Source organism: Spea bombifrons, chromosome 5 (assembly GCF_027358695.1).
Source record: "Spea bombifrons isolate aSpeBom1 chromosome 5, aSpeBom1.2.pri, whole genome shotgun sequence".
Classification (NCBI taxonomy): Eukaryota; Metazoa; Chordata; class Amphibia; order Anura; family Pelobatidae; genus Spea; species Spea bombifrons.
The window spans coordinates 20,057,375-20,084,977 of record NC_071091.1 but is presented as its reverse complement, the minus strand read 5'-3'; the positions used below and the strand labels follow the sequence as shown (position 1 = coordinate 20,084,977).

At 39.3% G+C, this 27,603-nt stretch overlaps 1 protein-coding gene across 1 annotated transcript; it reads right to left on the bottom strand.

Annotated features, from left to right (window-relative positions):
• Positions 1-2,532: 2,532 nt before the first annotated feature.
• Positions 2,533-27,410, bottom strand: BZW2 (basic leucine zipper and W2 domains 2). Its single transcript, XM_053466843.1, has 12 exons — positions 27,302-27,410; positions 16,648-16,712; positions 15,588-15,764; positions 13,159-13,262; positions 12,526-12,591; positions 12,253-12,388; positions 11,494-11,603; positions 11,082-11,252; positions 8,475-8,621; positions 7,215-7,353; positions 5,258-5,380; positions 2,533-2,968 (listed from the first exon to the last, which is right to left on the bottom strand). The coding sequence occupies exons 2-12, from the start codon at positions 16,703-16,705 to the stop codon at positions 2,940-2,942; spliced, it is 1,260 nt and encodes a 419-aa protein (XP_053322818.1). The 5' UTR covers positions 16,706-16,712; positions 27,302-27,410; the 3' UTR covers positions 2,533-2,939.
• Positions 27,411-27,603: the final 193 nt, after the last annotated feature.

Below are 27,603 nucleotides of genomic sequence, written 5' to 3'. Positions count from 1 at the left end.
TAAATGTTATGCGATCCCAATATAGAGTGTTCTGCATAAAATAGAACAGCTTGTTGCACTAGAAATGGAAGATATGGCATAGTAGTTAGGGTTGGCCATTTTTCCCAGGACACAGTTCACGTATAAAGCGCTACCCTGCAATATGAAATATAAACTCACAGATGGGAATTTATTTAGTTATTCACCCCATATATTCTCCTGGACAATTTCCATGGCACATACCCTATATTTCTACATAGTTTCTACTTGGATCAAGGCATTATGCCCTGGGATGAAGTAGTGATAATATTAATGACTAGGGTCAAGACACAGAGAACTTTACTTACTGTAAAGCTTTTTGTGAGTGCGTCAAAGGATATATGACCCTACCATATAATCAGATTAGCTGCATAAAGTATCATTGATCCTTTGGCCAACCTGAAAGCCTTGTAGCTCTCCTCTGTCTTACACATTTGCCACAATTAGTCTTTCTTTTTTTTGTTCATTATTTACAGACTCCACCATTGCACAATAATTCTTTGTTATCAATTATTGTGATGTCATGTTTAATTTGGCAGACTGTTCTTGGGTAAGAGTAAAAGAACTAATTTATAATCTCTGCTCAAGATAATTAGTGTGGCTGCTAGTATCCACAATAGTAATTTAAAAAAGAACTTAAAATGTAGCATATAGGTAGGACACAATTAACTTTTTTTTTTTTACTTTTAATAAATTGTAATTAACACTAAAACACATTGGTGCATGGTAAGCTTATTTTCCTGTACTTAATTTTATGTAATAGCAGACATTATTAAACACATTTACATTCACCAGACCTATGAGTTTTTTTAAAAAACAAGCTAATTAAGGTTGGGTGGAATAAACATGATGCTTGGCTTACCAAGACTTAGATGGACGGTGAGGAGAGCCAGTTGGAGCTGACATTTACCTTACTTAAAGGCTCTTTCCCCTGCAGCGGTAGGTCCAACCGGGGGGCTTGCTTGGCTTTGGAATTACTCATATTGTGCTCTGGTCAACTCACCCACCTCTGAAACTGAATATATGTGCAACATTCTTAGATTTGTTCGAATTTTAATCCATAATTTATCCTGGGGACAGGCCGTTATTACTAAAACCAGATAATAGAAAGATCTCTCCCCAATAATCACAAATATTTGGGCATCCTTGTTAGGATGACTGGCATATCATATATGAAGCAATGACATTCTAGTGACCTTCGTGACTTTCAAGTAAACATAGCCATAGTTTTCATCCTCCCCTGCCCTTAATGGAATCAGGCAAGTTTTAGAGGATGGTGTAATCAAAAAGTAGGAAATAACACGCTGTTTTTTTTTAAATACGTACTGCAGATGAATTTGCCAGCAAGTTTCCACCAACAGTTCCAAGAGGAACATCTTCTGGAGGTTACTGATCTTTCAACGGGATGGGTGCCAGGTGGAACATTGAATGTGGTTTGCTTTAAACTAAACATTAGTTTAGTTATTATTCCAAAAAGGTCAAAAACCAAAGAATAGGCTGCTGAATGAAGATTAAAATCATTGGCTTTTGACTTGAAAACCAATTCCCAAGACAGCAAAAGATACGAGGTGCAGATTTCAGAAACACTTGGTGGGAGAAGATACATTCATGCATAAGTGTCTGGCTCATCATGAGGGCATCATCTTCAGCCAATTTGTGGCCCACGACAAACTGCCCAAGCCCCAGACTTTGCTAATCTATTTCCTCTTGTGCAAATCAGTAGTCACTATGGGTATATTTTTTTATCTGCGAATCCATTAAGATTTCTGTGAATTGTGAATGGATGCGTTGGAATTTCCAAGTACTGTGCAAATATATTGAAGATCAGGGAGCGTTTGTTTGAATTACACATCCGTGAGGTTCAGGAAGTGCTTTAATTAAATAATTTTCTGTTAACTGTACACCTAAGAGCATGCATGTGCCTACATTATATTTCCGTACCACCTCTATGGAAAAATGCAGGACTTCCAGAAAGTATATTAACATTAATAAGTATTAAAATCCCCTTGCTGCATTGAAAGAAAAATGTCAATGCCTTTTCAAAGAATGCACCTTGTATTTCAGTAAAAATACAAAAATTATACAATATTTACAGGATCCCATCCTATTTTATTGAGCATCTACAATCAGATGGAATGTCTTTTGAAATCATCCAATAATGGATTATTAAATGCACTTTATAGAAGCATACCAGTACCTGGATCTGCTTTGCATAGCAGATAAGAGTTGTAAGGACATAAAAAATTATGTGAAAACTGCTTGTATAGAGCATTCCATCTACATATCACATACAATGATGAAAGAACATCCTTAGAAGATGTTTTTGTTGCTGAAATAAAATTAAGAAAATCATTTTATTTTGGCCTGGGTCACAGAAAAGGGTTCTTGCAATTTTTTTGTTGATCCCTACATTGCAGGTGCAAATTCAAATCAAAGAATTACTCTAGATATCTCATCCATTGATGGTCTAAGATAGTAGACTCCTCAAACTGACACATATGAAAAGGCACACTGTTAAGATAAAATGCCTTTATTCCAAAGAAAAAGAAAAAAAAAAACACTGTGTACTTTTCAGATCACATACACAAGCCGATACTGCGCGACAATCACAACTAAGGAACGGTACACCAGAAAGGTATTCTTCATGTGGTGCTTGAGAAGGCTAATACAAAGGAGTCCATGGAGATCCAGCTTCCTCTTCCTCTATGGCTCCCGGCTGCATGGCTTTGCCTAAAATCACGTATAGAAAGCCAGAGGTAGAGTTCCAAAGGAGAAGCCTAATGCCTGAGAGCTCCAGTTAAGAGATTTTCCTATACACACAAGGAGTAACTATGCAATCACTTTCTGTGACACACAAAGGTCCCTTTTCGACTGCATATGGCATTTCCAAGAGACCCAACTTTGTGCTTTATGTAACCGTCTTAGTTTTCTTCTCCTTCAGACTCGGATTCTGTGAAAAACAAGAAAAAAAACCTATTCATAATTGCATAAGGAAATAGGAGATCAATGGGGTACAATTTGGAGTACAAAGCAGATATAATACAGATATAAAACTGCAGAAAGGAGAAAAGTGGAATATCAGAATTTATGGAACATAAGGGAGATATGGTATAACCCTAACAAGGTTGTAGTATTCTACACAAATCATGAGATTGAGCTTTAAAGTTCCAAATTACATTGACGCAAACATTAATTTTTAAACACAGAATTTGATGGCAGATAGGAGCCATTCGACCCGTCTAGTCTGCCCGTGTGCCATGATGATAAGACTCAGAACTTAATCAGTCCTTGGTTTTTCAAGATAGCTTTATGCCTATATCATGCATGTTTAAATTCCTTCTACTACTTTTAATGAAACATCTAAGCCTCTGATCCTCTAGTTTTAGATTATGACCTCTTGTTCTGTCATTTCTTCTCCTTGGAAATTAACTTCCTTCCTGTAAATTGCTAAACCAATTTATAAATGTAAATGTTTCTATCACATCCCCCCACATGGAAGAAACACTTATCTTCCTCCACGGAACCGTCTGCATTATTCTGGTCTCCAGGAGCAGTTCTGCATCAGGGCGGAGCCCCGGCATACACAACAGAAACAACCTCTCGCCCATTCCTCCAATCAGGGGAGAAGTTGTCCCTGTGGTGCGCACCGAGGCTCCACCCTGATGCAGAAGTACTCCAGGAGCCCAGGGTAATGCAACAGATCACCAGGAGAAAAAGAGACACGGAGAATGTGAAGAAGAGAACAATAAGCAGAGCTGTGGAAAAGGAGAGGGAGAAGGTAGGGAGACATTGAGAGAAAGTGTGAGACAGTGACAGAGCGTAAGCGCGGAAAACAATTAATTCTGAAGCTTCAGCTTTGTTATCATTTGTTTCCGTGTGGCCCTTCCTTGTTTTTGGACATTTGTTGGCAAATTATGTTAAAGTTTGTACAAACTGGAAAGCACAAGTCTATTTATCATAGAGTGTAAATGCTAAAAACGTTAACAAAAATGCAGAACTATAATACAGCCATCTTCTAAATTGGTTTTCTTAGTATGGCAGATCTAGTCTTGTCATACCCTTGACTATATGTATTGTATGAAGTGCTGTGTAAATTGTTGGTGCTTTATATAAATAATAGATGATAATAATAATAATAATCGATCAACATCAAAAATCCATTGTTTTCTTTTGGGGCATTGTTGCCTGTATTAAATGCTCTTACAATATAATAAAAGAACTGCACGGAACTAGAACTACTGTTTTATGCGGATAAATTACAAATGCCACGCAATAAAAGCTGAATTTTAAAAATGTTCTTTTTTGGTGAAAATATGTGTTTTAACCACTAGAGGGCATAACATTACAAAATCATGTTGACACTACCGGTATTTGAATTGTTTTTAAGTAATTTTTTATTTTTTATTTTATTTTTTTACAATCCAGAAGTAAATGAGTACATTTTACTTTGATCACTATTCAATTATATTCTTAAAATACTTTAAAACACAAAGGCTGTGCAATTGGAATATAGATATATCAGACCATTTTGATTGAAATCTATGGGAGCGCTTGCCATACATGCCTCAACAAATCACCTCTCACCGGAGTAAGTACATCACATGCAGGGAGATGTGCTCAGCCCTACAGATCTCCTGCACGGAAAAAAGCTGGGGGGGGGGTGGAATAGGCAAGTGCATATGGAGCGTATTCCAGAATTTTTCACAAATTCCTATATTTAGTGTGATTTCTTTGTCAAAGATTATAATCGTTTGGGAGGTATTCAGTTTAAAACACTAGTTTTCAATGTCTGTGCTTAAGAGCCACAAGCAGGCCACGTTTTTTGTAAATGCCAACCTCAGCACGGGCATCTCAATGATAAAAAAAAAAATCATTGTTTTTAGGCAGAATATGTGGCCCTCAGGGACTGGGGTTTGAAAAGAAAATATTTTATTGTAGAAACGGTCATGTCCATTAATAAATATCTCCATAAGTGGTATGTCTATTTAGTTACATACTTGGGTTAACCATTTAAAGGCGATTCTTGTATTATGCCTGGTGGCCTTTAATGAACTGCTTTCCAAATCTGCGTCACAACAGGTATGTGGATGCAACAACTATACGGCTATCAATTAAGTGTAAAAAGAGAACAACAATATTCGTATACACTTCATCAATCTTGCTTTTCTGTAAGAATATCCATGTTAAGCGTTACCCTCTGACTGTCACATAGCTAAAACCACATTTTGTGACCGATTACCTTCTTCTGCATTTTGTAGCCACTCAACAAATTTCTTCATCTGGTCAAGAAAGACACTTTTCCCCTTTGCGACATGTGCTTCTTTATACCATTTCAAAATGGCTTCTTCGCTCAAAACATCAGCTAAAACGAGAAAGTAGGTACAGTTACAGATTTTAACAGATAGTAGGAAGTCAAATTCATTCTTCACATCTTCACACGTACTTAACTTTTCAAATGATGGTTAAGACAGTAACTCCAACCAGGCCATCAGCACCTTTTGATTACCATAAGTAATGTCAGCTTATGAAACACAATACCGCCCAACTATATAACAGTCTAAATTGCCAATGCTGTAAAAATATGAAATTCTACTTTAAAAACGGGAGAAGGGGAAAAAAGTAGAAAGACTTAAAAACACTTAAATCTCATCAAGTTCTATTCAAAGCATTTGTGATTCAAGAAAGGAATCACAGCATTCTCTGAAGACGTAAAAAAAAAGAAAAAGACATAATAATACGGAGTTAAAAATCACAGTTTTAAAAGCTTATCCGCAGACATTTACAAAGAAAGAACAGCTCTGCGTGACACTGTGTTGCAAAAAAGTAAAAGTACTGTCCAAATTGTCAGTCTATTCTTCTTACACTACTCTAAACGACAGATGGAATATTTATAGAAAGCTGCTATTAAAATCTATATTACGAGCATTTCTCTATGGCAACTACGTCTATAAAGTTCCCAGGCTAGCTATAGTGGAGCAATAACCCAAGACATTAACACAGCGAGAAATGAGAGGGGAGGTAACCACAGTCTGCGTATGAATAGTTGTGAGGGGGTTTCACGACTCTCTACTTTATTTTTTATCGCCCCACTGCTCTGTAATGACTGGGACCGAATCTGTCATTTTCACCACGCAACATAACTTTTATTGGTTGTAGTAATCCTTATTTAAGTCAAAGATAATTAAAGAGTTTGAAAGGATCGTAGCACTGGCATCAGAAGAGGAGGCTGAGGGTAGGTGGCAATATTTAGCTACTATACTGTACTATATTCCCTTTAATATTTCTTCTTGCAACCCTAGGTAGCTTTGCTCATGTCAGGCCCTATCCAGGCTGCGGAGCTGCATGTCTTTTGTTTCCCCGTCTCGCTGTGGTCCATTTCTGGATTTCCGTATGTTCTGTCCTGAACCTCTGATTCCTGGATTCCAGTCTTGCTCTTTGCTTTAGCTCTGTTTCCTTTATAAGGTGTGCTCCATCCGTGTGTTCTGTTGGTCTCAGTCTGCAGTCTAAAGGTATGTCCTTCTCGAGTCTGTGTATAGATTCAATGTTCAGTTTATTAGTACTTCCGTAGGCAGGGTTTAGCGTTAGGACCCACCGAATATTGGAGTACTTTGGTGTAGTGGTGGGCTAAGCATTCTATGGCCATACGATGTGACTAAATCTCCAATTGTTATCTTGTAGTCCTAGGCTAGTCCTGTGGTTTCTGAGTATTCTTGTCATGTGTTGCCTGGTTAGTCTAGGCAGCTCTGTTCATTGTTGTCCTGAATCCCTGGTAGAGGGGTGTCCTGTCCTGAATCCCCGGTAGAAGGGTGTCCTGTCCTGAATCCCCGGTAGAAGGGTGTCCTGTCCTGTTCATGTCGGATCTTGAGTATTCCTTGTCTTGTTCCCTGTTGTGCCCTGTATTATGTATGTTTTGTCTGGTTATGCTTCTTGCTCCCTGTCCCTTGCTTGCTCTGTCCCCCTTGCTTGCTATGTTTCCGTTAAATACTCTGCTTAGCTTTCCATACTCCCAGCCTGCAGCATCCTGCACATGATTCCAGTGCTATGTCTCATGCCTGCTCCAGACTAAAAGAACTGTATAAGACTGAAGGTGTTGGTTTTCCAGGTGAGGAGATAACTAAACAAGTTTAAAGTGATGGACTTAAGTTTTTGGTATGGATACCAGCAGAACCCAATAGATATGAAGGGAACAGCATTACCTTTATAGAAAAGTACTACAATCTTCTGAAAAGCCTTCATGAAGTGGATGTTGTCATAACAGTACTCCTGAACCTTCTGTAGGAGGATCAGCTCAGATTGGCCTTGAGTGCTGAACACCGCCAATAAGGGAGCGTATTGCTGGAACACAAAGAGGCATCGTGATAAAAAATAAATATATTCAGCACTTCTTGGTTTTTCCCACCTTCTACAAGTACTCTAGACCATGCCAACTAAATAGACCCTAGCAATCAAAATATTTTTAAAGTAGAGAAAATTTCTTTCATACATATAATGATGTCACAAATGAAATCTATCTTAAGGTACAGGTGCCATATTGATACAATTTAGTAACATCTAATAAAGGTTGGGGGTTTCATATCTTCTACTGGGGCATCCATACACATCATTTTTCTTGGTGGTAGGTGCGGGGGTGCGCAACCCCAGTCTTCGAGGGAAACAAAACATTTTTTGGGATATCCCAGCTTGATCACAGACATCTCAAACAATCATTAAACTACTTGTTTTCAGACAAGGATACACAGAATTCCTGGCCTGTTTATAGCCCACGATGGTTGGCTTTTTGCAACCGTGCCATAATGGCTTACATCCCCAGAAGAGGAAGTGCCTGGTCATTCTAAGTAAAAGTATTTTTATGTAAGACTATATTTATGCTCTGTACCATTACGTAATTAGATACAAATGTATTATTTGTTCAATAAAATGTTTTATAACCCAGAAATCGCTCGATATACCTTTTTTCAAAGTCCTACTACAGAATTTTTTGTGTAGGTTTCCAAAATAAAAATACCATATCCTTCTAGATTGTCTCTGGGTTTTACAGCAGCCTCCAGCATAAAGTGCTAAAAAAAGGGAAATTTCTTGTTCCTAATTGGACACAAACAGCATGCGTCACTTAAAACATTTCAGTTGCCAAGCCTTCATACAAACGTTTGATGCAAAAATCCCACCGAACAAACACCCCATGGTGTGGATTATCGCTGCAGCTCTGGGATTTCACTTATACCTAGCCACGCAACAAACAAGATCAATCACAAAAGGATTGCATGTTTTTGAGTGGAAGCGTTCTACAGTCGTCCTCCTATTTAAGATAATTTTATAACAGACCCGGTTAGCACTGGAAATGGAAACAGGGCTATACTGGTGGCATGTCTCACTGTGGGGTAGCCACAGAGAATGCCCTCATTGGCACATGTCCCTATGGGCACTTCCCAGGTTTAATGGCAAATAAATCTACCCACCTTCAAATGCTTCAGGGCCTGTTCTGCAACCAGTTCCTCCTTTTTGTTCCATTCAACGGCATTCATGATGCAAGTCCACAGGAGTCCGATAACCGCTGTTTCTGGTAATTCATTTCGCTTCATTTCTTCTTTCAAATACAGCACTACCTGTGAATAGTCCCACAGTGACTGTAAATTATGGGAAATAACACGAATAATAGCATTTCTGGCTGAAAAAAATATAGATTTTTATTACAGTTTGCTTTTAACACTGAGCTATATTCTTGCTTCGCAAGCGAGGAGTGTATAGAGTGCAACGAAGTAGGACGGTGAATAGTGAAGCAGGACAGTGAATAGTGAAGCAGGACAGTGAATAGTGAATATTCAGAGAAAGGTCTTGGTACTAGTGGGGCACCTTGGGGATCTCTACTCGAACATGGGTATCCCTTTATATGTTTATTAGGAATATGACTCCAATATGAAAATATATATTTTAACCATCAAACCAAAGGTATTCGATTTAATCAAAATTAGAGTGTTTGAGACAGCAGCGGTTCAGTGTAGATAAATGTAAAATACTGTGTGGTACTGTGGGAAAGGATTCAGAGAAATGATTCAGTATGGACAGTATGATGCCCGATACAGCACCATTAATCTATAATTAAGGGATCATATAAAAAAAAATTAAAACAAAAAATAAATAAAAAAATAAGCAGTTGGAAAAGGCTGCTGATGAAAAGTGTAATCTAATGGCCAATGTTATGAAAACCTGGAAAGATGAGATGCTGAGGCTGGTGATCATACCTGCAAACTCTCCCAATTTGATCCCAAGCCTCCAGGTCACTCTCCTGTTACTCATGGGCAGGGGAGCCGAGTTTAGCCCCTCCCAACCAAATCATATTTTGGAGTTAGCCCTGCCCTGTCTGCAGCTAACCCCACCCCTCACAATGCTAGTCCCCCAGAGGAGGAAGAGCTCTGGTATAATGATCATTGGCTGCACAACGCCAATTCTCAAGAGATAAATTTGGGCATACAGCAGGGGCGTCCAACCTGCGGCCCTCCAGCTGCTGCAGGACTACATCTCCCATAATGCTCTTTGAGCTAAGGGGCTGGCTGAGGAGGATGGGAGATGTAGTCCTGCAGCAGCTGGAGGGCCGTAGGTTGGATGCCCCTGGCATATAGGGTTCTATATGAGAACAAGTAGTTTAATTTTATTTGAGATGAATCTGGGATATCCAAAAAATGAATATTAATGATACTGCCTATACATACAACATGGATATGACGATGACCCGTAAATGGATAAATAAAACAACTGTTTAAGAATAGCATTGGCACCAATTGGTAAAACACTGAAACGAGCAGGTAGTGGGTAGATATGGATATGGCTGGGGTGTTTGATCGGGTCTGTTGTTAAAACCGATCTATTTTCCAATCCCTGCACAGACAAGATGCCCAGAAGACTTCAAAAGACACAATGCAAGTACATCGGTAAAGCCAGTTAATTATCAAGAGATGTGTTCCACTTTGCCTTTCAATAGGATCTTTGTACTTATATCAACTTTTATTACTTTAGATTTTGAAGTCCATATCTTATTTCATTATAATTATTAAGTGTGAAAATATGAATTACAGATTTCCATTAACTCACTTCTGGTGCCAGACAGAACACTTCGAATTCTCAATAAGATATCATTATTGCACAGATCATCTTGAGCTATCGCTTCATTTTGGCTAAGGACATACCGCTCCCTAAATGTTATAAACAGAGGTGACAGATGCACTGCACAGCGATAGACAATAATACAGCTCGGTGGTCTCTAGGGTGCTTCTAAATCACAAACACGTTTTTAAAAAGAATTCCAAATTACACCATTGTCAAAGTTCGTAATTTAATCTCGTACACAAAGTTGTTCTTAGGGTTTTATCTTTGCTGTATGGAAAGGGTAATTAACTGGAAAGATTTAACATACTTCTAGCCCAGATTCAATGTATAAAGAGAGAAAACAGCCAGAAGAGGAGGACTGCAGATTACGCACCCTGTCCTCAGATTCCATATTCTATCAGAAGGCATCTAAATATAGATCATATCGGTGGCCATGGCAAGTAGCCGAACATTTAGCCCTCTAATACATATTGTTGAGAGTATTCAAATCCATTGTATGATACATTTAGGTTTGGCTGAGCTGTAGTCCCACAGACTTAAACAGCTAGACAGGCCAACTCATTCTTTTCTGCCATCACCATATATTCATCTATGCATGCTAAACTTCAAAATCCACCTAATAATTTAGTAGATCTGCTCCACTAGCAGGACGTAAGACCTTACTTATAGTTGCCAGTTGCCCAGTCATTCTGTATGGGAGCTGTGGGTTGAAACACGCAGTCTAGGAACCATAATGAAACCATAAAAAGGAACAGAAGATGTGTACACCATTTGGCCCATTGGTCATCAGATTACTCCAAAGCCTATTCTACCATTTCTACCAGAATATTACTCCACTTATCCATCACCCTCTCCAAAACTTTCCTACATTCCATTTTGTCCACTATGTGTCATTACAGACGTGCAGCTATAGGTGCTTGAAATCTATAATGGCATATAGACAGAAACTTGTATGGTCTTACCTCTTTGATGGGGCACTCTTGAGACATCCGTTCCTGTATCTCCTTTTGAAGTTCTTTGCGAGTTCCGAGCGATTGCTGAACTCGTAGGAAATCAGAGAGCTCTTTCAGGCCTGCGTCGGTGAAGTATTTGGCAAAATGTTCAACAGTTTGCCTGTTTGCTGGAAAAAGCTCCTACGAGGCAATATTTACATTAAATTGCAACATGTTACATTTTTGAAGCATGTGATATACACAAATATAAATATTGAAACAGCGCTACGGACAAAGCGCTCCAAGATTTTTTATTATGGCTTAATTATTATTAAGTAGTTAGCGTTCCTAATACGGCAAAAAGGCAGGTGAACCTATAATTCAGTATTATGAAATCTGACGTATGAATTAAATACACATATATATATATAAATATACTGACTAGTAATCTCTTGTCCAGATTTGCTTTTCTTAAAGCAGATGTCACCGAGTTGGCGTCTTTTTCTGCCATCCATGCCTTAAAAAGTTTCACAGCAAATGATGCAGAAATACCTGGAAAATATATTCAATTTTAAAAATGTTAAACGGTAAAAAAAGCATCATGACATTTTTTTACTTTTAGTTATATATTGCCAAAACTTCTGAAGTCCCCTTCTCTTCACCCCCCAGCTAAATGCAGGAGATGTGCTTGGGACAAAGAAAATAGTCATATTCACTGCATGTATATGCTCCATATATTACTCCCAGAATGTAACATTTGCAGACCTAAACAATTTATGTAACAGTTAAAGTACACCTGTTGACCGAGCACGATTTGGAACAACATTATAAAGAAAGCAAGCTTACATATCATCATCAAAATGTAAAAATGCCAAAAGACTACAAAATGCACAATTTGTGAGTGATTTCCCACAGCGTACCGGCGGGACCATTACTGAATCCTAGTGTTTAACACGAAGTGGAGATTCCATGGGGAAGGCATGAAGTCACAAAAATGAATCTACAAAATCCAACTCACACAACAGATAACAAATCTCCCTTCCATTCGTTCCAATACGTGCTCTGTACGACATCCAGCCTAGGTTTGGCCAAGAAAAGCGCCCTGGCTGTGTTCCAAATATGCAGTGGGAACAGACTAAACGTTAGTGACTGCGAGTACAAATTATTTCTCCGAACGTAAGCAATTTAACATGTAACGCACCTTCTTTGACTATATTCTCGGTAAAAAGGCTTGTTAAAATGGCCGGAGGAAGTGTTCCGCCAGCTAGTAAGATGCCGGAGAGCACAGCCAACTTCGTCTGCTCGGCTTCGGAAAACGCTTTAAGGAACAGAAGGAGCTGCAGGTAAAAGATTGAAGAGCTCGATAAAGTAAACATAGTAAAAAAAAAAAAAAAAAAAAAAAAACATACAAAAGATCTCTTCAACTAAAACGGTTAAATATTAACCAAATGGAAAAGACGTTGACATTAGGTACCTTCTTGATTTCATCTTCAAAGGCTTTTTCCAAATATTTGTATCTTCTGATTAGTTTACTGAAGACCTAGGGGGGAAAGGAAAGAAAAATAAACATAAGGAAAGTTCAGGGCTTAATTAATAGTATTAATATACTTCTGACATATGTACACAATCTCTGTACACGTTTGAGTAATAATATTTCGCAATATTGAATAGGGAGGGAGACGGTTCGCGTGAATGACAATGTTCAAATCATAAAGAAATGTACATTTTATTTTACTTATGAAAGCACATTTCTATAATGAATGTCTTTTTTGCATTTTGTTCCTTTGCAGTTCTGCTCATTTATTTAATGTACTAGAGCTCAAGCTAAAGGAAAAGTGTTGTCTCCACCTTTTTTAGTATATTAAATATAACATATGTTGTAAAATTACTAACACAAATAACTAAAATTTGAACTCTTAAGTTTCATTAAAATAGTCTGTATAAAACAAGTGTCCATAGCATTTTGTCATCTTTCTTTCTGGAAATGATGAGCATTGGAATTTTTAGAGGCTTAAAAGTTGAGAATATTTGATTTTCATATATAAAAAAAACAACCTATGCAGCATCATCTAAATTGTTGTGTGATGTCATTAAAGTTACGTAGTACCTGGGCATAATTACGCATGGACTCATAATCCTCGTCTGCCGAAAACACACAGTGGTTGGTCACCTTAGTTTTGTCTCCATCGTCGATCCGAGTACCTCCAGGAGCTAAGAATAGAAACAAGACAATATGTAGGCTACATCTAGTGATGAAACAACAACAACACTGCAAAGCCAAGGTGACAATGCTGGGGAATAACATTTATAATAGCGTTTTCACTTTGACGAATACATCATGTAAATACTTGTGTGGCTTGGCAATGAGGATGGGAATTGAACAGTGGCTCTAATGTCCAGAACGTAGGAGGATGCATGATACATTGTTCATCTGATCTTTTTATTCACTGAATCGTATGGTTGGGTTATGTTCATATGAAATTACTGGAATGCTTGTGCAAGCCAATGTTGCGGCTGGATGGTGGGGAGTGTAGTGTGTACACATACTGCCAAGATAGGAGAAGTCTTCGGGCAAGGTCAAGCAGGACCTGAGCATAACCACACCTTATCTCATTATCCGCGCCTGATGAAAACATGGGGGGGACTGATGGATCCCTCAATGTCTTTGTAAGGGGAAGATGTTAATTGTGGACACACAAGTCCTCATGTGTTGGCTGCAGTGTCCCTTTAGTTTAATTTTTTTGTTGATACATTTTACATATAGTGATTGTGAAACAGATCCTGTGTTTAATGTGCCACCTCCACCAATCCTGCTATTAGTGGCCTTTGGCAGACTGAGTGGGCCTGGTGGGATTTGAAAGCGACATTGGTCCCTACTACGTGGCAGTGACCGATTAATGTCATTGAAATGCCTCTCCAGAAAAGGAATTAGCGTCGCAGCAGTTTCTCGATCACAGGTCAGCAACCTCCAGCTCTCTTGCTGCTTACGAACTGCAAAGCCCATGATCCCTCACAAGCACGGAAGATGGGAGTTGTGCTTGCAGAAAGCAGCAATGTCTACCCCTCTACCATATACTGAGCTGTTTATTGAAAACACCACGAAGCAGGAACACGTTCTTTCTTAACACAATGTATTTTTGCACCCTGCTATTAAATCAGTGACGACGACAGCTAAGTAATTTGAGAAACTGCGAGTAATGATTTTTGTTCCGTGACTCCCAGGGGGACTCATGTTTTTTTGTTGTTTTTTTTTTTTTTTTTTTAGAAAATAAATGTCACAGCAAATTCTAAAATAGAGAGGAGAAAAAAATACAGAAAACAATAAAAACCATTACTCGCGTGTTACAAAAGTCACTAAATATAAATCTGCATGCCCTTTATGGCCTGTTTCACAAGGAGAACAAAAACGGTGGTGGAACTTGTTCATAACACATTGTTCGTAGGCAAAACACACCGGGGAAGTATACGTCCGTGGAAATGTCTCTTTTTTGTCTTAAAGCCAGCTTGTATGTAAATACGGATATAAATTGTAAATGATGTATATTAATAATAGGTCATTGACGCCAATTAATGAAGGATACTTTCACAGTGACTTCAGCGGGATGTGTCCGCTAGTAACCTACGTAAACCAAACCCAATTCACACTACCCACGAGTCAATAGGTTTTAAACCATCTTCAGTGATGCTTTTAGTATCTTTCCTCCAAGCGGGCATGTATGGTGGCCAATGTGACGTTGCATACAGATCAGTCATATTGGTGGTTCCATTATTTTGTGATGGGTCTTTACACTCTGTATGTTTCACTTTTTAGAAATTGCGATATGCTATTGTGTATTTGTTTGGGTCCATTTTACTTATAGAACAGGAATGTCCTGAGAAATTGGACAGCACGTTACAGATTATTTAGTGTTGCACTTAAAAAAAAGGTCCCGAGCAATCTGTATCTATGGAAACATAATAGTTTGTTCCCAGTGGAGAAATCATAGGGTTTGTAGAAGTGGCCCCAGAAGGAATGGGGGGGGGGGGCAGCTCTGTTTTGTTGGATTGCAACTTGGACAATTGCCAGTTAAAAAGGTTGAACGATTGGTTTATAATTAATGTGATGATCTGCATAAAGGTCTTGGATTGTCTGCCATACCAATATTTTGAATGGCTTTATTTGATATTATCGCTTATCAGTTACTTATGTAACAGAACTAAGCATAATAAAATGCCCCTTATTCACACAATTTATAAACCCATTTCCTGCTAGTTTGATCAACATTATTATGACTTTTAGAGCTGTACAAACACCGTGATCCATAGTCATACCCAGCAAATGTTCTGAGCTGCTAGAATAAAGAGGCATTAGGGGAGGAAAGCAGGACAGTTGGGAGATATGCTCTCTGCAAAGTACACCAACTGGAAGGGCCCATTAGGATTACTATATGTCAAGATGACAAAAAGAAATGGTAATTATTTTAAACCCTAAACAAAATCTATATTACCGTTTCACAGCTGGATATCATCAAAACAACATTGTGTTAATGTATTTACCAAGCATGCTTCCCGCTATAAGGATATCAAACAAGGTGTCCGCATAACGGCGGTAATCCAGACGGGATCCAGTAGAGTCCAAGAATTTTGCTACTGCTTCCAGATCACTTCCTGCTTCGTTAAGACCCTGGATGATGGTATCCCTAAACACTGTAGGTTCGAATTTCTCTTTTTCATCTGATAGAAAAGGGTTAGAAAAACAGATATCCTGTCTTAAAATTGAATACAAAATATGTTAAATGATTGAGTAAAAGGGGACACAAAGAAATATATTGCATTTTTCTACCAGCACGTTACAGTGTATTTGGAATACCGAAAAAGAGAATGAAAAAGTAACGACAACACAGAGGAAGTTTATGGATACAAAAATGCAACATTTTACATGCTTCCCTACTCATGAATAACATAGGCCTGGTTAGAGAAAATGCTAATTGTTCTTGGGGGGGCGTTCTTGTGTGCGAAAAATATAACAGAGATATTTCCCTAAAACTTGGTAAATAAATGTAAGGTTTATATCTGAAAATGTATGAAATATTTTACTGTACATTTCATGCTTGCATAAGTGAACATGCATCTTCATTAAAATAAAATCTATAGGATAGTCTTCAATTACGATTGGGCTCCTTCAGCCTAGCCAAACTCTCTGGGTTTTACCTGGAGACCCCAGGAGAAACACTGCTTTTTCTGGGTTGTCACCCGAAAACTTTGGGTCGCAGGAGGGGGGTTCTGACACACCCCACTCCGCTCCCATTTCCCCTTCAAGAGCAGTGTGTCCAGCAATGTCAGCGGGACATCCCACCGACGTCAGCTGGACTCCGTGCCCACATCCTACATGGGGGCTCCAGGTAGTCAGAGCAATGAAGTTCCCAGGTATGGTTCTAAACATTCAATGTTCTAAGCAAACAGCCATGGAGAACATACTAATTGATGCCCCTGTTAACTAAACACATTTAGCTCTGCATTTGCATATTACATCATAAGGTTTGCTTAAAAGCAAAAACATACAAAAGTGAAAAAAAAAAACTACTGACCAAAACCGAACATAGCATTGAGTACTTACCCCTCTTCCTGGTTTTAAACCTCTGGCCTGTTAGCACTGGCTTCTGATGCTTATTCATAAAATTTCTGTAAAGAAAACAAGATATTTAATAATAATTAAATGTTATTTTATCAACCACATCCGGTGGGACCCGTTGGGGTAGCAAAAATAAATTATAGTGGAGTAATACGGTCTTGCCTGCAGAATTGTGTGTATATACTGACTAAAATCAATACCTGAGGGCTCTCAGAGTTTGAATCAACACGAAGTTTAAAATTCCCGTATATCATTCCTGTTCTATTTTAATGCGATTAAACGAGGGAAATGGTTTTGTTAATTTGCTTTTTGGATGACTGCCATTTAACTTTCATTATAAATATGCAGCATGGGCTCCTGAGAATACGACTGGTGCTTTAAATAATTACTGGAGTCTTTCTGGAATTAGAAGAGTAAACTTCTTAAATATCTTCTGCTTCACCGGCCGAGAAAGGAGGAGCTCTATTACAGAATGTTATTAGTAACATTTGTATAGAACGAAGGACTCTTTTATTTTGGTCCCACATCTCCAAGAAATGACCGTTGTAGACTTACAGGCCCTCAGCAACCATCACACTGGGTCGTATCGAAATACCCTATGGACTTATCTGCCCCAGGTCTACATGGTCAATTAAACAATGACTTAACAAGGGTTACTGTAGTGTATAAAGGCTGTAGTCCTTTAGTTAGCAAGTACACTTAACTAAACTAACCCAAGCACTTAGTCCAAAACACAATATGCCTACTCATGTTAGCTATGAACTTGGGATATAGCAAGCTTATTGTGTTCTACTTCTATAGTCTTGTTTTTTTTATAACTTGATTACTGAACTCTAAAAACATGGCAATAAATGCTTATCTCGCCACAAATCCATAAATCTTAAGAAAAATGCATCAACAGGGTTCATAGGACATATCAAGAGCCAGTTGCCAGCCATTGACTGGGAATTAACATGACACGTCAGTCTCCTGATGCAATATTATTTTGAGCCCAGGAGCATCTGCAGGCTTCTATATTTAGCTTTAAATTCGGTATGCTCTAATCTGCTCCAGAGTATCAGGGTCAGACTTTATAAGGTACTTGTTATTGCTCTGATCTCGCAGAAGTGGAAACACGTCAAAGCAATTCCTCTCATACTTTACTTTTTGATTAAAAATGAAAAAATGACTCTGAAATCTAAAGTTACCGTAATCATTCTGCTCAGCTCTAGGTATCACACAACATATTTACCAATATTTAATGGTCGTTATGATTTTCTAAGCTCCATTGATAGACTCGCCCTGGAACTTCAGCCGCCGTAGACTTCAGCACTAAAAACGGTCACAAAGCCAGAGCTACTGCATTGGGAGTTTGCAAATTCCGTCTGGTGTACCTGGCATAGGGCAGCCTTGGTCTTTTAGATTAAATACAATTAAAATTTATTTCACCAGGGTCAATTACATTAAGATATCCTCCAAGGCCAATTAAATTTTATTGAAGACTATCTTCGTGAATATATCTTTCAGATTGTAAAAGTTTACTTTTCAGATTTAAAGTAAAACCCTGGGAATTTGTTTTCATGAAATCATGTCTGCTTATTCTATAGGGGTAGAGCTTTATGTTTTTATGTGATCCAATGATAGCAATTAATGTTAACTGAACATTGCATGTAGAAGAATATATTTCATTTATTCAGTCTAAACTATACAGCCATTTTAAGCTGTTTCTATAAACATTATTGTGACTTTTAGGGATGTAGAACACTGTGATACACGCATACCCAGCAAACATTCCGAAGTTCTAGAAAAGGACAAAATGGATATGGGCAGTGGCGTATTTACCTTTGACTCTGCCCTGGCCGCTCACTACAGATGCCATATCCAAGCGCTCTGTGTAAATGGGGCAGTTTGGGAGCCGGTTCTGAGATCTCCCCTGTACCTGGCCCATTGAGTAGCAGTGCACCCAGGGAACTGATTGCCCAAGAGGACAACCTGCCCCGGGTTTGCTTCCACCCTAGGTGTAGTTGGCCTAGGCTAGTATACGCACTCGATGAAGGATTTTAGTTAGTGTTCGTTCCCCATAACTTTCAGAATTAGGTAAAAATCCCTCAGTAAAAGACCCTCTAATTATCACTCTCATTCTACCATTTCATTCATGAGCCATACCTGGATAATGATATACAACATTAGTATTCTGTTCCATTCTCAAACACTTTGAATTTAAAATATCATAAATCGGAATTCTTTGCGGGTGAAATGGGGAAGCTGATAACCACAGGTCATCGCTCCTGTCATTAAATAGTCTGTTCCTCTTTTCTATCACCCAAGCATATGGCAAGGTCAGGGCATTTATATCGGCGACACTCAACCTTCCAGATATGCGTTGATGATTTGCAAACGTAGGATAAATAAATGTCTATCACCAGCCCCTTTAATAAGCATTAAATTATTAAAGTAAGCAATTATTAGAACTCCTGCTATTGACTTGGCTGAGCTGACCTTGCATAATGTATAGTTATTTCTATAAATGTACTTTATTTATATGGCGCCATCCAGGCTATTCTTGGAGGTAAAGCTTATTGAATGTAAAGTGAGGTCAAGGAGACAAAACTGCAACTCACCTGTAAACTCTCCAGCTACTACTACTTCTTTAGTATGTTATGCGGTACTTGATCCCTAGCTGTTAATAATTTTCTGCTCTGTGAGTATTCCATTTGTCGTCATGTATATTTCTCACAGTGTTACATGACGCTATAGTTGGTTGAATATAGTGAGATAAAAGCTATAGGATATAAAGAATTGTGCCATTTCTATTATTTTAGTACAGTTCTGGGGTGGCAGCTTTGGTACTCCATGCGCAGTGCAGGCCCACACAAATTAGGACAACTGCTTACATTTCTCATGCTTAGATGACCTAAACCTTGAAAAAAGAAAATCCTATTTCTTTTTAATATTTGATCATATTTAAATATGCAACCTCCACTTGCTTTCTGCGAGTGACCCTTATGACTCATTCTGTGCCGTTTCACCATACAATTTGATTCTTTCAGATTGTGAGACAAACCAGCGGGCGGTTTCGACAGCAATTTCACTTCTGATTCACAAAGGTATTTAAGAATATATGGTATAGAAGAATACAATGCAGGGCTCGACAAATCCCAGGCGCCAGGTCGCCATGGCGACAGAGAATTTTGTCCTGGCGCCTAGGTTTTGTCAGCCTCTTACATCCAGAAAAGATTGTGGATGTAAGAGGCTGAGTCACCACACGGGGGCGCTGATGCTTCTGTCTGCCCAGGAGTCTGGGCAGACAGCACAGCCACTCACAGCCCGCCCCCCGAGCCTGAGATCACTCCCACGGAGTGAGCCTGTAGGCTGAAAACGCGGCTGCTGCAAAACCAGCAATCGTGTTTTCAGCTGCCACAGGCAGCTTCAGGGAAGGGGGTTGTGTGTTGATTGGGTCCCCACACAAGTGTGGGGACCTGACCCAACACCCCCCAGCTGCCTGATCGCTCCATGAGAGCGACAGTGCAGCGTTAACCCCTTCAGTGCCGCGATTGCGGCATTTAGGGGTTAATTCCCGTTTTGTACGGGGCTCTGCTGCTGGTGGTCTGCCTGGAAGCCCAGGCAGACCAGCAACAGCAAAAACGAGCCCCCACAAGCACTTTGATGATTCCTGTAGGTATGGAAGCCTACAGCAATCATCAAAGACTCCCCCTGCAGTGGCTGGTCTATAGACCAGCAATTGAGTCCCAGCTGCCAGAGGCAGCTTCAGGGACAGGGGGAGAGGGTTCTTTGGTCTCCACATGAGTGTGGGGACCTGACACAACACCCCCCTGCTGTCTGATCGCTCCATGAGAGCGACAGTGCAGCGTTAACCCCTTCAATGCCACAATTGTGTATGACACATTTGTGGCATTGCAGGGGTTAACATTTGTCCCCACAAGCTTGTGAGGACTAAATATCAATCAATGCTGTGCTCCAATGGAACATCAGCATCGAAAGAGTTAAAAAAAAAAAAATTAAAAAATTAATTAAAAAAAAACAGCACTGACCTGAAAGTCCAGGGTGCTTCCAGGTCAAGCGCTGTGAGTTTAGTAAGTGGGCTGATGATGATCAGATCACTCCTGACCAAGTGTTAGTTTAAAAAAATCCTGGCTCCTAACTTTTTTACCTGGCGCCTAGATTCCCAACAAATTTGTCAAGCCCTGATACAATGTATGAAAAGCCCTTTAAAAAAATCAGACGAGTGAATAAAAAAAAATAGAAAACATGGCTTTAATCAGCGATGAACACTATATAGCTGAATTGGCGGGGAGTCTTTTCAACTCCGCTAAGCATCTTGCGCATGCAGAGGAAGTAAGAGAGATATTGTAAGGTTTATGGATTGGTAAATAAATTAAAAATGAGCAGTGAGAAGGGGTGGCAACTGAAGACAGAAAACACTAATACATAAGGTAAGTGAAAAAATATGTGGATTCAGGAAAAAAATTGCCATGACCCATTCTCTTCTTACCAAAAAAGTAGCGTAATGGGGGATTTCTTCACTACAGTTTCACAGCATGGGGCTAAGTACTCTGTACTATGTAGGCAAGGACCTATCAACAGATTAAATCACCTGACCAATGTCAAATCCACATCTAATGAGACATATACCATACAAACAAAAGTATGTGGACACCTGGCCATCATACCTATATGACCTTGATGGACATAAAACCCATCTTTATTTTTGTAATTGCCTCCTTTGTGGCTACAACAACCTCCGCCTTTCTAGTGAGGCTTTCCACAAGATTTTGGAGTGTGTCTCTGGGAATTTGTGCCCATTCAACAAAAAGAACACCAGGTCAGGTATTGATGCTGTACAAGAAGGTCTGACTCGCAATCGGTATTCCAATTCATCCCAAAGGTGTTAAATGGCCGGTGTAGGCCACTCGAGTTCCTCCACACCAGATTCCTCAAACCATGTCTTTACGGACCTTGCTTTGTGCACAGAGGCACAGCCATATTGGAACAGGAAAGCATTCAATTGTCTAAAATGTCTTTGCACGCTGTAGAATTAATATTACCTTTCACTGTAACTAGGGGGCTCAAAACCTCAAAAACAGCTCCAGGTCATTACCCTTTCCCAATGTTGGTCTGCAGTGTTCTCCTGGAATCAACCAAACCTGAATTTATCCATCAGACTTCCAGATAGTGAAGAGTGATGCATAACTCCAGAGAACATGTTTACTCACTCAGCTCCACTTTACACTACTCCAGCTGATGCCTGGCATTGTGCACAGTGATCTTCGGCTTGTGTGCAACTGCACGGCCATGCAAACCCATTTCAATGAATAGGCAACTTTTACACGCTATGTGCTTTAGCCCCACTCCGTCTACCACTTACAGTGGACCGGGGCAGATCTACCAGGGCAGAGATTTCACAAACTGACTTATGGCAAAGGTGGTGTCCTATGACTGTCCCTGAGCTCTTCATTATATTGCTAACATTATATACATGTTAGCAATGAGTGGGTCTTAAACAACTAAACTCAATAATTAGGAGGGGTTTCCACATATTTTCAATCAAAGTGTACACATCAAGGTAAAACTAGTCTAATTCAGGAAATCTTGAACAGTCACCATAGAAGCCAATATATTGTCTCTAGATTGCTCCACATTCAGCATACTCTGCCAGAATCCAGCTTTGCCTGTGACATATTTTTCAACAAGATGTCAAGTTTTTGTCACACCTGCCTCGCTTCATATCCAGTATATTAGCAGGCAACCTATCTCATCCACATGGGAACCTCAAAAATACACAGCCCCATTTGCCCACTGAACGGGCGATTACACACACATATATATATATATATATAAAGGGAGTTTTAGATCTTTAGATGAGCTTTGGTGAACAAAATGCTTTTAATCAGATGCAGTAGCATAACAAATAAATCAGTAAATTATGAATGTAATTAAATATTTCTACACGCATTATAATATGAAATCTGGCAAGGGATGTTTGGATGCAAAATATAAATGAGCTCTGTATTTTAAACCATTAGTGTACTTGGACTGAATTTCAACAAAAGAGCAGAAAAATCCATGTAAATAATTATTTATAACCAGTGTTTGTGCCATTAAAATGTCTAACTCTCTTTCTCATCTTTTGCTCCTCTCCCCTATTTCCATCACTTATTTTCTTTCACTCACACTCTCCCTTTCTTTCTAACTTCTCTCACCACTCTTTCTTTCATCTCTCCCACCCTTCTCACACAACACTATCCAGCAGCACCTTCCTCTCAACAACCCCTCTCCTTGCCGCACACTGCAAAATCCATCAGTCACGCTGGATAGGGCATACCATACAGGTACAATAATGCCTCACCCAGTGTGACCAAAAGTTCCTGGGGTGTCAAGTCATGAATAGAGATGAAAAGCAAGTCCAGGTGTCATCTTTTGATGTCGTCACTGATGCACTATTTTCTTGGCCTAATTTAGTGGATACCTCAAGTTTGACTTCTGCCTTTTTTTTCAAAAATCTCCTTACTGTATTGACCTCTCACACATCTGCTGGAATGAAGTTCCACTTATCTACCACTTAAAACTTCCTTACATTACATATAAGCCTCTGAACCTTTAGTTTTAGATAATGGCCACGTGTTCTAACATTTCTCCTCCTTTGAAATAAACTTCCCTCCTGTATTTAGTTAAAGCCCTTATGTATTTAAATGTTCCACATCTCCCCTCGAAGCTATACATACCGGCCACGTGGACTACTTATTATCTGAAACTCTAATGATATTCATTAATGTGTGTAAAGTCATGGCTCCATGTACATCTTTGGGATGATGTAGGCACTGAAGTTTATCTCAAAGGTTTGGAAGCCGTGGAAAGAGAATCAAATTTGAAGATACATAAGCAGTGCCAAGTATCAATAACTCTAACGGCCGTGCTATGTGAGCATCGCCTGCCTGCCTGCCTGCCTCAGTTGGTTTGGAAAATCCAGAAAACCTTTTTTTTGCCATCTATCTATGTCTAACTCGGTATCTAGCTACATCTTTTATAAGTACGTTTTTCATTGGGACAAATTATGCTTTCCAAATCCTCCTTCATAAAATTCTACACATTAGATAACTGAATAAAACCTCGTGGAGGTCTATCCACTAACACCATAGTTAATTACTTCTGCATTAAGTAGAGCGACCACATGTACCCAGCATCAAGCTATCGATGACGCCATCACAACCACAATGATAAATGTACACCAACATCATATGAAGAACTATGTGTACTTTTTCACGTAGACCTGTGTTCCAATCCGTTGACACTCCATATATATTAAATAAGTAATGTCATCTACACAAACAGAGGACAGATAAAAACAAAACATTGTAATTATTTACCCACAGCCTAAATAGATCGGTTTTACTAATACTAAAGTGTTACCCCCTCACTAGCACACATGGAGAATGAAGATGGTGGAGAAACCTCCAGGTCAAGGACGGTTCTCCTGTAGAGAAGATTTCCTGTATAACGGCATAAATGATTGCCGCCAAACACAAAAACAGTTTATATATGCATGTATGGTCTGTAATCCTTAATATTATCAATATATCAGTGACATTAACAACAGACCCAGAATCGTGGGGACATAACCAGAACCTTAGCCAAGATACCTTGCTGGTTATATGGTATGGTAGATGATCACATTCCGCCGTTATGTGTTTTGGAAAGACATGACAGTGGGACATAGCGGCAGCATTTATTTTTAACGCGCGTTGTTGATCTTGGAAGAAAGCCCAGAGCCACTGCATTGAATCTATAGGTTCCAAAAGAACATAAAAAGTGCAGGCAGGACATTGCTGGTTCCTGCAATCAAAACAACATACGACACTGGGTGCAAAGTGTTCTCCTTCAAAATGCCTTGATGCGTTTGTTCAATCATTTTTCACACTGTGCTTGGGATGCTTACTAAACGGAAGCTCGCCATGCTTGTGTTACTTCTACAAGTTAGCGCAACGATGGATTTCACGACAACATTAGAATGCAACAAATGATCGTAATCATCGAAACTAACTGGGTTATTCTAAAAGAAGCGATTGCCCTGCACATTATTATTATTATCTTTTATTTATATAACACCAGCAATTTAAGCCTCCCCCTCCCCTTACAAAGGCTGAGAGAACCAATCAGGTTCTAAAGGAAGGGGGAGCAAACAAACAGAAGCAGAGTCATTAGATACAGGAGAGGTGTCTTCATGGTAATTAAGTGGTGTATCCATAAGATGGGTTTCTAATTATATATATATATATTCACCAATAATTCAAAGCACTAACGGGTCTTATAAAATAATTAAAAATATATATTTTATTGCATGTGAATATATATATTTTTTTTATTATTGATACAAGATCTGCGAGTGCTCTGAATCATTGGTGGATATTTTGATGCATCGGGACATTGACCATAAAGCAGGACTGCTGTGAATATATATTCATTATATATATATATATATATATATATATATATATATATATATATATTAGGGCTGCAACTAACGATTATTTTAATAATCGATTAGTTGGCCGATTATTTTTTCGATTAATCGATTAATCGGATAAAAAAAACAATATGCAAATTTTTCGTTTATTTAAAATAATTTTAAGAACTAGATGTTAAAAACAACTTGCATTGTGCCCCCACCCCTTTGCACTGTGCCCCCACCCCCACTCTGCCCTGCATCCCCACCCCCACTCTGCCCTGCACCCAGTCTCACACCCTGCCCTGCTGCTCTGCTCTGCACCCAGTCTCACACCCTGCAATGCCCCCCACCCCCACTCTGCTCTGCACCCAGTCTCTCTCTCTCTCTCTCTCTCTCTCTCTCTCTCTCATAAACATTCGCACAGACAATAGACATAAAGAGTACTTACCTCCGCTACGAACTTGTTCCACTTCAAACTTGATAGTAGACGCGCGTCACCTCCGTCGTCACGTAGCATGAAGAAGGCGGAGACTGCAGAGCGTGGAGCAGAACCGGGGAACGCAGGCGGAGGTAAGTAAAAGGAGCCTAGTGCTCCAACGACGAATCGATCACTCGATTAATCGATAACGGAAATCGTCGACAACGATTTCCGTTATCGATTATTATCGATTTTATCGATTCGTTGTTTCAGCTCTAATATATATATATATATATAGATATTATACTAACTGATGTTTGTATATAATCAATATAATTTACTACCAATAAAGTATCCTGCAGCTTTGTACAATATAAAGGTAGGGAGGTAAACAAATACTAAACGGAAATACAGTTATACATATGGTGGGCTTCTGAGGGCCCCCGCTCAGGAGGTCATGTGTATATAATATAAGAGATATTCGCATTCATATGTATTATTACTTGGAAATACCGTTACAAGAATGTATTGATAGTGTGTCAAATAGTATATGGTAGGATCTGTGAAACTGATAAATCCTCTTAAACTCTCCCCTTTGAGCTAGAAAAATGTATTACTATGACTACATCTATAATTATATTGGGTAAGCGGTAAATCTATGACATCATAATACTCAAACTCAGGATTATAACACACAAAGAAACAAAATATAACTAGTCCTAGAAGTCATGGGAACAGCAGCCTCAACATCTTTTTTTCAACATTTCCAAGTGTTCAGATACAGTATATTCTATGCAGCAGTTAAAACCTAAAGTGGGTTCTATTTCCCATTTATCTCCATCAGCACGTACATTAATATTCTATAATAATATTGTAATAGGCTTAGGCACTGGGTTAAGATGCTCTGGCTTGTTCCCAGGTCAGATACTTCAAGAACCTCTGAAGAAGCTGCTTGTTCCTTCATGATCCATGAAGGGAAATAATAAAATGTTGGTATTTAAACGGTTAAAACCCTTAAAGTGTTACAGATTACATTATTCGGTCGCAGTTCCTTGTGTGTATTGTTACTGATGTGCATAATTTGTGTGTTTTTACTGCTACAAATCCAGCACCATGCGAAAAATACTCAGCATTTGTCACCGACCAAGTATTACAGACAGCCTCGACAGGAAAGGGTCCCAGAAACCGGATTAAACGTCTAATAAATCCAGTTCTCCGGCTTCCCGTCCGTCACACAGCGCCTTTACCGTCCCTTTAACCCACGGATTATTCCCACGACCCTTAGAGCTACGTGCTGGTGTGTGTGGGATGTAGTTGTGTAATCTGAGTGTGTACGTGGAGTATCCTTTCTTTATACAATTGTCATAAAGATATGTATATATGCGTGTGTGGGTGTGTGTGGATGTGTATAGATGTGTCTGTAGGTGTGTAGATGTGTGTGTTTGTATATGTATATATATATGTATGTATGTGTGTGTGTGTGTGTGTGTGTGTGTGTGTGTGTTGAAATATGTGTGCAGATGTATGTATGTGTGTGCGTGTAGATCTGTGTGTGTGTAGATGTTTTGTGGGTGTGTGTAGATCTATGTGTGTATGTGTGTGTAGATGTTTATGTGTGGGTGGGTGTGTAGGTGTAGATGTGTGTACATATGTGCAGTTCAATCCAGGCATGCCTGAGAGTGACCTGGAATTCCCTATTATTATAATGTAAACGGATGCATGAATCCCCATGCCTGCATGCAGCGGCGGGTGTCGGGTGGCCGGCCCGTGGCATTTACCTGTGCGCTGTTCGGGCTGTCTCCGCCGTCACACACTGTCAGACAATAGGACACTGGTTGAAGGGCAGCCTTTCGGACTGATTCTCAAAGCCTGACAGTGCGCACAGACGGGCGGCCGCTACCAACTCCGCTACAAGAGAGGGGGGCGGCAAATTTAAACTTCCACCCTTTTCATCCTAGCGGTGCAGTTAAAGCATTCTATAACACACCTAGCTAATTTAAAGATAATATTTATTCTATAGATTCTTTAAAGCAACGTTTAGTTGGGATTTGTGGCACCTTGTGCTGCAGTTACTGCTATA